Source organism: Gymnoscopelus microlampas, assembly GCF_963454915.1.
Source record: "Gymnoscopelus microlampas genome assembly, chromosome: 2".
NCBI classification, from domain to species: domain Eukaryota; kingdom Metazoa; phylum Chordata; class Actinopteri; order Myctophiformes; family Myctophidae; genus Gymnoscopelus; species Gymnoscopelus microlampas.
In genome coordinates this window covers 59402952-59415481 of record NC_139939.1, presented here as the reverse complement: position 1 = coordinate 59415481, position 12530 = coordinate 59402952, and the positions used below count along the sequence as shown (strand labels likewise).

At 41.0% G+C, this 12530-nt stretch overlaps 1 protein-coding gene across 3 annotated transcripts in view; it reads right to left on the bottom strand.

Annotated features, from left to right (window-relative positions):
* The window catches only part of LOC311037718 (uncharacterized protein), a 56327-nt gene extending 44588 nt beyond the window's left edge, over window positions 1-11739 (bottom strand). For all 3 annotated transcript variants that reach the window (XM_084046984.1, XM_084046986.1, XM_084046985.1), the window contains exons 1-3: window positions 10305-11739; window positions 6663-6762; window positions 4593-4632 (exon numbers count right to left, since the gene is read on the bottom strand). In XM_084046984.1, the coding sequence (XP_083903110.1) occupies window positions 4593-4632; window positions 6663-6762; window positions 10305-10470 (306 nt within the window). In that variant the 5' untranslated portion in view covers window positions 10471-11739. The remainder of the gene's footprint in view (window positions 1-4592; window positions 4633-6662; window positions 6763-10304) is intronic.
* Between the last annotated feature and the right edge of the window lie 791 nt (window positions 11740-12530).

The window sequence follows — 12530 nt, the reverse complement described above, 5'->3', positions numbered from 1 at the left end:
GCGTGAGTACAGATTCAGAATTAAGAATACTTCGTTTATGACCCGTTGTACACTGGTTTTGTTCCCCAAAAATAGCAGATCTACAAGCTCACGTCGTGTCAAATCCGCTATTTTCGGCACACACACCGCCACCGTACAACGCAGCACACGTGAATCAGGCTTAAATAAAACCAGGGTGAGTGGAGAGGGGTCGGAGGAGAATTCTCAAGTAACCCTAGTAACACTGTTCGCCGGGGAAGTGCTTTTTGCAGGAGTTAAAACACACGGGGGTCTGGTGTGTGTGTGTGCGTGTGTGTGGCTCGTGCACGACGAACCACTCAACAACTTTATTGACAGGTTCTGCAGCTTACAAGCTTACAGCCAGGAGGACACGCTCACTGCTACAACCCGAGCTTCTTTCTCACTGACAGCAGCGACCATGGATGGTTCAGAGGAAATCACTTCAAATCATTATGATTATGAGGATCATGACTCAACCAACTGTCATCATGTCAAAATGTCATCCCCCAGTTCACTCTGTAGAATATCTACCCTCTCAACGATGCACCAACACCACATGTTTAGAATAAACATTAACAGTTCATTTTGCTGCACCTTTAGTTTTTGCAGATTACATTTAAAAAAAAATGTGTATATAGAATGCATAGCATTTAATATATTTAAAAAAAACACCTGAGAAAATGAAGAGGTAAGTCCATGTTCAAGGCATAATAGAATCATCATCTCAGTGTTTAGAAAAGTGTACAGTATAAAAACAATAAACAGTTCAACAGTTATTGAACAGCAGGTTTGATTATATTCACGTTTAGAAGAACTGGTGTCATTCTTTTTCCCCTCACACCACCTCTATAGCAATAGGACACTTAGGTAGAGGTTTGGGTTGTGTAGCTACCTTGTCATGATGTAACCAGTCCAATTGGAGACATACATATATATGTATACATATACATAAATATCTCAGTTGTGCCGTTTAGAAATTAATAATGCAAAAATAGCTTCTCACCGACCTCCATTGTAAAAGGGATTCCTGTTCATTTCAGGGTCCAGTATAGACGTATAGAGCTCTGCTTGAGGGCTGCAGCCTCTGTGGACAATCTTAATAACCACCTTCTATTTGAAAAACGCTATTTGCAGAGGTTACATGATTTTATTTCCATGTTTTTGTTGTGACGTGCTGTCCTGCTTGAGATTAATTGTACAGGCCTTTCTGTTCTAACTGCTTTAATACCTGGTTTTGTTTTCAATCTCACGGTATGTAAAGAGTTCTCTCTGTGAGAAGTGCTATACAAATAACATGCACTTACTAACGATGAAACAACTCTAGTCACTTTTTTTGCACCTAAACCAGGGGTAGGCAACCATAAGCACAGGGGAGGGTGATCACTGGCATAAGTGTGAGAGAGGTTTTCTTGAAAATAAAATATAAAAAAAGATTCTGTTAGTTGAATTGAGTCCCCTCACATATGTATGCAAATTACATCCTGCATATAATTTTATATTCATTCAAACTCCTAACGCTGACTGGGGAGTGAGTCTGGGAGACAGTTGTCTAATTAATAAGTCTAATGATCATTACATCCTGATGTGAAAGATAATATTTCCAAAGAAGAAAAAGATACGGTAGTTATGTATACGGACAATCAAAATCTGTTGGAAATATTGTATTTTGATGTGGAGTCATAATTTGAGTTTTGAGTATGGCACACGGACTATGAAGGAAATAAAAACATGACGCCTCGTGTCAAAAAGGTTGCCAACCCTTGACGTAAAGGAACTCAAATAAAGACTACTGACAATATATAACATCACACCAGCCAGTATGAAGTGTTTCAAAAGGAAAAACTTTCTGTTGATTTTACTATTTGATCCACAGATCTACCTCCTTCCACAGAAAATAGCTAAATCAACAGGAAGTTGATATTTTTTATTTAGAACACTCTTCATACTGGGTGTTGTGATGTTATATCTTGTCAGAATCAGCTTTGTTTGCGTTTGTTTATGTGCTAAAACAGTGACAGAGACCATTATGTCTCCCATTTTGCAGGTTTCCCATTATTACGGACCCCCAGCTGCAGATCAAGGGAGTGATTGTGGACCGGGTCTCTCCATGGAGCACAACTGTGGATTGCTACTATATTATATTATTACCATTATGTACCATCTTAACATTATTGTTATATACTATCTTACACCATTATATGTATTATTATTGCCTCTCTCTCTCTCTCTCTCTCTCTCTCTGACTCGTTGTCACTGTCGCAAAAGAAATGTCTTGCTCAGGGTGGGATAATATGGGGTCTCTGCTCTACATGTAGAGTGTCTTGGTAAAATCCCAACAAATTGAATTACAATGGAAGTAAATGAGACATTATTTTTGGATCATCAATTAATCCTAATCAACAACGGAGCTATGTATGTGGCCTACAGGACTGGTGACATAATCAGGTTAAGTACACACCCCACACACCCTCTACCAAAGTGTCTCATTGCTTTAAGCCCCATTTATACTTTGTTGTACGATGGTGTACGTACGCGCGCCAAGAATTGCAGTTTAAAGTCTTGCTATATTCGGCGCGGGACACCGTAGTACCACGTAGCATAAATCGGGCATTGGTTTTGTTGTTCATTGACACAGAATTAATTTCAATCCCAGCCACAACGTTTTACTACACTGTCTTGTGAAAACACCATCAAAACAAAACAAAAAAGATATTTTCACATGAAACAAAATGACAGTGAAAACAGTTCAAACAATAAAAGTGATCAAGAAGAGTTTTCTCCCTCTCTCCCCACATAGGCCTGGGCAAGAAGCAGGCTACTAACACACATACCGTTTTCATTATGAAATACAGTAAACACAGTTAACACTTTGATTGGTCAATCAATCAATCAATGATGACGTGCAAGTATTGTAACAGTTTCGTTCAACAACTTGTGGTTAATGGTGTCGGGGGGGGAAACGTCCAAAACCAAAAGCACCGTTTTCTCTTCCAACAGCCTGCCGTTTCTCCTGCCGACAAAACTAAGCTCTGATGGTTCAAACGCAGCAGGATTATCATCAGGGGACGTCGCCATTTTCAAACAATTTGAATCAAATCATTTTTTCCCGTTCCGTTAATCATGCACGCAAAACGTCCGAGGGAAGCCACAAGGCTGTTAAATAATATGTTATACTTTTTTTTATTATTCTAGGATCTGTTACTCATCATTATTATTAAAATATATAGGTTACTCATTGAGAAACGAGTGTTTTCTTTTCTTTGCAAATCAAGAATCAATTCAATAGCCTAAAAATGTATAATGATATAGCCGCCCGTCAGTGCTGAAACGTTTTAAAAATCTAATCGAATAGTGCAGGGGTCTTCAACGGGGGGTCCTCAGAGTTACTACATGTTACCTTAACCACTTGAACCCTAGCATCCCTTTTCTGAGGAGAACTTTAGCCAAAAAACAGCAGGTCTACAAGCTCACAACTGCGAGGCGTTGTGAGCTTGTAGATCTGCTGTTTTTGGCAAAGAGCTATCGGTGAAGAGGGGAAAAAAAGAGCAGACCAAGTAAACAAAAAAAGTCTGAAAAAATAATCATCTGAAACAATTTTTATACAATATAGAGGGGGGCCCTGTTTCATATCTCTCTCTCAGCTAAGGGGTCCTTGGGCTGAAAACGTTGAAGACCCCTGGAATAGTGACCTTAACCCATTAAGACCTGGAACTGTGTCATTTTTAGATTTGAGCTAAAAAGCATTATTTTACACTTTGGGCTATTAAAAAATAGCAGATATACAAGCTCATAGCGCGGCACCGAGTGCCGCGCTACGAGCTTGTAGATCTGCTATTTTTGAAAAATCGTGAAAATGTGTGCAAATCTTTGAATATTTATATTTTTAAAGCGAACATTTTTAACTCAAATCTTTGCTTCTGGGGGGTCCCTGGAACAACATATTTTGATGGGGGTCCGCGGCCAAATACATATCATTTTGGGGGTCCTTGACATGAAAAAGATTGAGCACCACTGATATAGAAACATACGTTTTTCAGAAAACTGTTGAGATTTAGGAGACATGTAGAATCGGCTTCAGGTCTCAATGGGTTAAAAATCTAGAGTCAAATCGAAACGTGGATTAGGCAAAACCGTGACGTCCCTAATAGTCATCTCGTCATTCCAGAATGTAACAACTGAACCAGAACCAATCCTGCACTTTTTTGGGGAGAGAAACGGCAAGCTGCGTTTGACAGGTATTAGCGGTGAACTTTAGGATGGTTCCCCTGACACCGAGCAACAGTCAATATATATATATAAAAAACACACAAATATGTTAAAATGTTCTTAAGGCAACACACAGTGAACAAGAGGTTACACACAACTCACAGAGTCATCGAACACATGTGGACGTTTTGTTCAGGTCAAAAACAAAGGTGGTTTTGAGCCAGAGGAAGGTGAAAGAGTGAGAGAGAGCAAGAGAGAGAGAGAGAGGAAGATGTGTGTGTGTGTGTGTGTGTGTGTGTGTGTGTGTGTGTGTGTGTGTGTGTGTGTGTGTGTGTGTGTGTGGTGTGTGTGTGTGGGTTGTTTGGGTTTGTTTGTTTTTTACATACTGGTCTGGAAGCTCCGGCCACGACTGTGTCAGAACGGTCTCTGCAAAAGACAGAACATGGAAGAGAAGATCAGTGACAGATAAACCACAACATGCATCTATTGATCATGTTACAGAATGCTTCAAAACACTGGCTCTCAACCCGCGTGGGCCGCGAGGGTATTGCAAGTGTGGGACCCCAAATAATTGGCAGAATACTACGATTTAACTTTTAATATAACATAATACATTATAATAACACAAGTACACTACGCAAGTATTTGACTCCATTTCCAGGCCTATGTGGTGCAATAATTAGGCTATTAATCCAATAAGACCAGGAACTCAGTGTCATTTTAAGATTTTTTTGGCTATTCAAATTCCTACAAGCTCATAGATCTGCCATTTCTTTTTTTATTGTGGAAAATGTGATATGTAATATACGCTGTAAAGCGAAGATTTTTAACTCCGAACTGTGCTTCTGGGGGTTCCTGGAACAAAATAATTTGAGATGGGGGGTCTGCGCCCAAATGAAAAATCATTTTCCTTGACATGGCAGAAGCAAATATTTGAGTTAGAAATGTTAATCAATTTGGGCCATTCTAAAAATGATTATAAGGTACGCTCTTGTTGCACTTATTTCCGACTAGTCTGGGCCAGTGATTCTCAAACTTTTTCATGTCAAGGACCCCCTAATTGACACTTATTACCCCGCGGACCCCCATTTGAAAAGATAAGCCAGGGACCCCAATAAGGGAAGGTTTTTACGGCTCTCTAGCAGTGATTCTCAACCATTTTAATTTCATGGAACCCCAGTTTGACATGCATTAGGCTACGGACCCCCATAATGGCATTTATACCCTCTGGGACCCCAATTCACATTGTAAAACCAATGTTAATTTAACTCTGAGAGTGTACAAATGGAATGGAATTTATATTGTAAAATCGATGTTAATTTAACAGTGTACAAATGGAACCAAATGGACCCTAACGGGTCCATTTGGTTCCATTTGTACACTCTCAGAGTTACAGACCCATAAGGGTCCATTTGGTTCCTGTCCATCATTTAGCTGGGGACCCCCTGGAACCCCCTCAAGTACCCCTGGGGGTCCCCGGACCCCACTTTGAGAACCAATGGTCTAGGCTACAAAACTCAGTCCCCTCCCCAGTAGGTAGGCTACTGAATGGAGCAGAGGCAAGCTTTCCTAGTTGTCTGTTTATCAGCTACCAGCTACTATACGTTTGATGATAGCTGTATATATATTTTTAACGTAATAACGAAATTTAAACTACAGCTGTAGTTTCTGCAAATCCTCGCTGTGCATTTGCAAGCTTGATGACGCAGTAACGAATGTCCCCCCCGTTCTCACAAGATCCAGCACTTGATTCTTAACTTTTGCTGTCAAGTCTGGATATTAAAACGTGTGTCAGCTTACGTTTAGATCACCAGTCAATTAGTGCCATTTGAAATGTGAGTTCACTCGCGACCCGACGCGAGTCCCTTTAGTTACAGGGGAGGGCGGGCGGCCTGGGCGGGTGATTTATCCCTCAGTGGCACGATTTATTATTTGTCTGAATATAAAAAAGTAAACTTGGATGGGTGTGTTTCGCCACATCATTGCTGCAAACTGAGGAAGGCTTCTCTGCTTCAACTTCGACTTTCATGGTCTTTTATAGGAATAGGTGAACTCACATTCAGCCTGGTTTAACGATCCTGGCTTGACAAAGTCACTCCTTCTCAGCCAGGCTTGGTGTTCGTGGAACTGAATAAACCAGGCTGAACAGCGCAGGCTTGTCAAACCTGGATTTGCCTTTTAAACCAGGATAATTTAATTCCGCTTTCGTGAAATAGACCCCGGGGCGCTGTTCTCCCAATATTGCTTTTCTAGCACGAATATATTGGCAATCCTACATTTTTGGGCCGACAGGAATATTTTGGCATGTCGCCCAAAATGTGTTGATACAGTAGGTTTTACAGACAGATATATATGTGTTGGTACAGTAGGTTATGGCTAGATATACAGTAGGTTATGGACAGATATACAGTAGGTTATGGACAGATATACAGTAGGTTATGGACAGATATACGTACACAATGAACGTCCTGCCAGCCGGCTTCACTCCTCCGATGGGAGTCCGTCTGACAATCACTGAAGAGTGTTTAGGAATGTGGGCTTCATCGTCTGTGTATTCTGTAACAACACAGAGATACAGCTGTAATGTTATGGATATACACACACCCTAACACAACACAACACAAAGATACAGCTGTAATATGGACAAACACACACCCCATAACAACACAACACACAGCTGTAATATTATGGACAAACATACCAAAACAGGAAGAATGACTAATTCTAGTTTCAGCTCATCAGTCAAACTGTTGATAGTTTGCTTAACCCATTGAGACCTGAAGCCGATTCTACATGTCTCCTAAATCTCAACAGTTTTCTGAAAAACCTATGTTTCTATATCAGTGGTGCTCAATCTTTTTCATGTCAACGACCCCCAAAATTATATGCATGTGGCTGCGGACCCCCATCGAAATATGTTGTTCCAGGGACCCCCCAGAAGCAAAGATTTGAGTTAAAAATGTTCGCTTTAAAAATATATATATTTAAAGATTTGCACAGATTTTCACGATTTTTCAAAAATAGCAGATCTACAAGCTCGTAGCGCGGCACTCGGTGCTGCGCTATGAGCTTCTATATCTGCTATTTTTGAATAGCCCAAAGTGTAAAATAATGCTTTTTAGCTCTAATCTAAAAATGACACAGTTCCAGGTCTTAATGGGTTAACATTGAACCACATGAACGTGTTGACAGACCATACGTATCCATGTTCATGTTATTCATAGAATGCACACATAACATTCATGAGTGGATATTCTTATATCCACTGGAATATATACACAGACATTGGTTTATGCATTTATTTAGTATTTATCTTGGATTTGGTTCTTGAATCTTGCCTGTAACCGTTTCATTCTCACTGCTGTCACCACTTACAGCCTGCAGTTTATATCCATTAAGACGCATCTGTGTCATTTTAAGATTTCACTATATCAGCACTACTGATACAGCAACATACTGTTAGGATTTAGAAAACATTTTCAGATATGCATTTGGCCGTGGACGCCCATCTCAAAATGTTTTGTTCAAGGGATCCCTTAAAGCAATGATTTGAGTTACAAATGTTCACTTTAAAAAATATATATATATTCAAAGACTTGCACAAATTCTCACGATTTTTCAAAAATAGAAGATCTACAAGGTAATAGCTTGTAGATCTGCTATTTTTGAATAGCCAAAGATATCTTAAAATGACACAAATGCGTTCCCGGTCTTGTCAAAATGGATTGACTCAGTTTCATGTGCATGGGTATTTATCCATGTCACTTTAATGCAAACCAAACTGATTCACTGATACTTCTACAGGCCGGACGTCTTTTCTGTGTTCTGTACTACTGCCATATCATTGCAACTGTTCTAATCATGCCCTCTAGGGATGCACAATATATCGGTCATCATGTTGGTATTGAAAATATCAGGCCTTAAAAAAAAATCAAGAACAGCATTGAACCGATCAATTAATCAAATTAACATATCGTCTTTAGCCAATATTTAATATTTATGATTGAATCAACGAGAAGCTGAACAAGCCTTTTGAGACGAACAGATTAAATCAGAGCTTTCTGCAGACTGACTCTTTCAAATGGGTTTAAATATGTTCAATATTGTGCATCCCTGGTTCTGGAATAAAGAGGAGTTGCTTTTTCAAATTCAGTGTTTACATACAGCATGTTTTTTTCAGAATGGACAAAAATGTGAACGTGTTTTTATACAGATAATAATTTCATATCGACGGTGATTCTCTATCATACACCTTATGTATAGCCTACTGGATTGTTCTGTATTCCTGTCTTCTCTATTCTCTCTTCTCTATTCTAACTCTTCCTGTAAAAGCACCTCTGACCATGTGACGGGACAATAAGGTCGATTCTGATTCTGCTGTGACACGTACTGGGCTGGTGGCGATCAATAAAAGGTTCATCTCAGTGGTGGTTCAAAGTGTGGTCCAGGGACCCTCAGGGTTGCTTGAGGAAGGGGTTCCAAATGGACCCTTACCAGGTGTGTAACTTTGACAGTGCACAAATTGAACCAAATGGACCCCTGTTATTTTTACCGGGTCGGGGAGAACGTTGGTTGTTCTGGTGGAGTTACGGGGCTATACCTTTAAGGCCCAGGTCCATTTGGTACAATTTGTACACACTCAGAATTATTCCGTTTTGCTGACACCTTTGGTGGTGATCAATAAAAGTCTATCATATATGAATATTATAATAATAGTGGTTGGAGTCCAAATGGACATTTACAGGTCTGCAAACTCAGGGTTAAGACGTTACAATTCTGTTCGGGCGCTCAGGAGTACCCGTATCTTCCGTATGTTCAATAAAAAGCATTTTAAATCCGATCAGTGGCCATTGTCTCATAGTTATAATGTATCAGACTGCAGTACACGTCCCAACCGATAGCATCGCTTGGTTGAAAGCATATGGCCACCGATCGGATTAAAATGCTTTTTATTTTGACCAAAACGGAAGACACGGGTACTGGTACTTCTGAGGAACCGTACAGAATTGTTCATCCATGACAGTCATGATATGACGGTCATGTTTCAGGGCTATGCCATGAATTTATAGCCATGGTTCACATGACACTCGTCCGTCACGAGCGTCATGGAGGAACTTCAACCTAATTTTGACACTTTCTCCATTTACAACCCGTACATCTACATAAACGTTCACATTTGGAGAAGGTGCCAAAACCAGGTTGAAGTTCCGCCATGACTGTCATGATATGACAGTCATGTTTCAGGGCTAATGAATTGAATACATAGGACCACAATGTAAACACGTCCCCAGGACCTTTTTTTGTGTTATCCTTCTAGCCTAAATGTCTGACTGTACCCTCTGTGCTGTTTACATTCCTGACTAATACAGTATTCCATCAATCACTCAATCATTCACTATGATAATAGCTGAACGCATTTGTGTAATTTTAAGTTCTCTTTGGCCATTCAAAAAATAGCAGATCTACCAGCTCATAGGACAGCACAGAGTGCAGAGTATGAGCTTGTAGATCTGCTATTTTTTTTTAAATCATATGAAAAAAAATCTTATAAAATAGTGCAAATCTATAACTTTGAATATATAACCTATATATATATATATATATATAGGTTGTGTTTTAAAGCATTGGTTCTCAAAGTGGGGTACGGGGACCCCCAGGGGTACTTGAGGCGGTTCCAGGGGGTCCCCAGCTAAATGATGGACAGGAACCAAATGGACCCTTATGGGTCTGTAACTCTGAGAGTGTACAAGTGGGTCCATTTGGTTCCACTTGTACACTCTCAGAGTTACATTAACATTGATTTTACAATATAAATTTGAGTCCCAGAGGTATAAATGCCATTAAATGGGGGTCCGTAGCCTAATACATGTCAAACTGGGGGTCCTTGACATTAAAATGGTTGAAAATCACTGCTAGAGAGCCGTATAAACCTTCTCTTATTGGGGTCCTTGGCTTATCTTTTCAAATGGGGGTCCGAGGCCAAATACGTATCATTTTTGGGTGGTCCTTGACATGGAAAAAGTTGGAGCACCACTGACATATTAGCAACGTCAGGAGGATTTAGAAAACATGTTTAGATAACTTTTAGCTCCAGGTACCTTCTCGGGTCTGTGCGTTGGTGATCTGCAGGTCACAGTCGGTGGCCTTCAGTCTCTCGCGGGCCATGATCTGTCTCTTGAGCTCGTGCAGGGTGATGTGGAGGCCATCGAAGGTCACCGTGTTGTAGTCCAGTTTGGAAGAGAACTTATAGTGAACACACGACATCTTTAACAACACTGTGGAGGGTCAGTCAACCAGGTTATATTATAAATATAAATAGATATAACAAACCACAGAGAGCAGTAGGGCTGTTAATGAAGTGGAAAACAACCAAACACAAAGATGCGTTTTTTTTTAAACGGTTATTATTATTTATATTTTATCAACAATTTATCATTATCATTATGATTGATATCAAACACTGGATAAACAAGGTTATATTAAATAGAACCAAGGGGAGGAGGGGTGGGGTGGGGGGGTGAATAGTGGTGGGGGGGCTAAAAATATCAAAGTCCTTTTGGTTATTTATGTTTTATTATTATTATGATGATTATTGTTCCCAACAGAAAGAAAAGATGGCGAAAGGACGCCTTTCTTTTATATGTGTGTGAGAGAGTCCCAGAGAATCAAACAGTCCAGATTTAAACCCCGAACCGGTGCGAACCGAGCCGAGCCGAGCCGAGACAGTCCAAAAGAACCCAGATGGTCCAAAAAGAACCCCAGAGGTCAGGAAAGTCCAAAAAGAACCCCAAAAAGGTCCAAAAAGAACCCCAGAGGGTCCCAGAGAGAGAGTCCACGACACGTCACGGAGCCCCCCGGGGGTCCACTCCTCCTGGCTGCTGGCTGGGGGTCCGCCGGGACCCGGACAGCAGCAGCAGCAGCAGGCCTGCGGACCGGGGGCCGGGAACGAGCAGTCCTTCAGCCTGGTCCCTGTGGTCCCTGGTTCTAGTCCTCCAGAACCCAGAAACTACAGAACCAACAATCCACTTCAATTCAAAGTCCAACAACACGAAGCGGTTCTTCAGAGCAGCAGTTATATTATTATATTATACTATATAATGTTCTATAATGTTATAGTCCCACAGTCCAGATAGAAAGTCCTAAAACAAAACCGTTAGAGCAATGGAAGAAATGTCTGCTAGCTGAGCTAAGCTAAGCTAAGCTAAGCTAGCGGCTAACGATGCTATAAACACATTGAAAACAGCCGTTTAGATCACAAGACCTGGTGAAGCTACATGCTAATGCTATCGCTGGGTGAAGCTACATGCTAATGCTAACGCGACGCTGCTCGCTTTTCACACAGAAACAAAATAATAATGAATTATTATGAAATATAAACCACGACGTTTTTTTAATGTGAACTCCCCGAGAACAAGAAACTAAACTATAGGGGAATGACTCGACGTCCTCTGTCTGCGTGGTAGTTTAGAGGTTTAAATCCATTTGGACGGTGTTAATGTTTCCATCGTCATGTCGTCGGTGTTTTCTCCGCCTCGCTCGCGCTGCTTCATCAAAATGGCGGCACGGACCGGATGTCTCGCGCGCACGGTTGCCAGGTTTTGTTGTGAGAGAGACTGGGAGAGAGTTGCCAGGTTCTGTGAGAGAAACGGGGAGAGTTTGTTGTACTTCTTCGCCCAACGGATATGTTTTTTTTGTGTGTTTATAAACACATATATGTGTCATTATTAGCCTTCCTGTTACACCAGGAATCTCACATGTGAGCGTCTACCTGCCAAAACCAGGTAGAAGTTCTGTGAGAGAAACGGGAGAGTTTGTTGTACTTCTTCATCCCAACGGATATGTTGTTTTGTTTGTGTCATTATTAGTCAGTCCTGTTAAGGGGTCTTCAATAGGGGGTCCGGGGCCCCTAGGGAGGTCCTCAGATTAACTAGCCTCGCGTGGCCAGACAATATCACACGACACACTAATCTGCCGAGGGCTAAAGTGCATGCAATTTTGCAAAGGCAGATTCGTCTGGAACCAGGCTACAGATTAACTACAGGGGATCCGCCAAATCTCTGTGTGATGGGGAACATTAGCCGAACATAGCAGATCTACAAGCTCACAACGCCTCGAGCTGCTAGGCGTTGTGAGCTTGTAGATCTGCTATGTTCTAGGGCCGAACATAGCAGATCTACAAGCTCACAATGCCTCGAGCTGCGAGGCGTTGTGAGCTTGTAGATCTGCTATGTTCGGCGCGTTGGAGTAGAGGGGAAAAAGAGCACCACTGAATCTAACATATTAACAGCCAAGATAATGTGTAAAAACACACAAACAAAGAAACA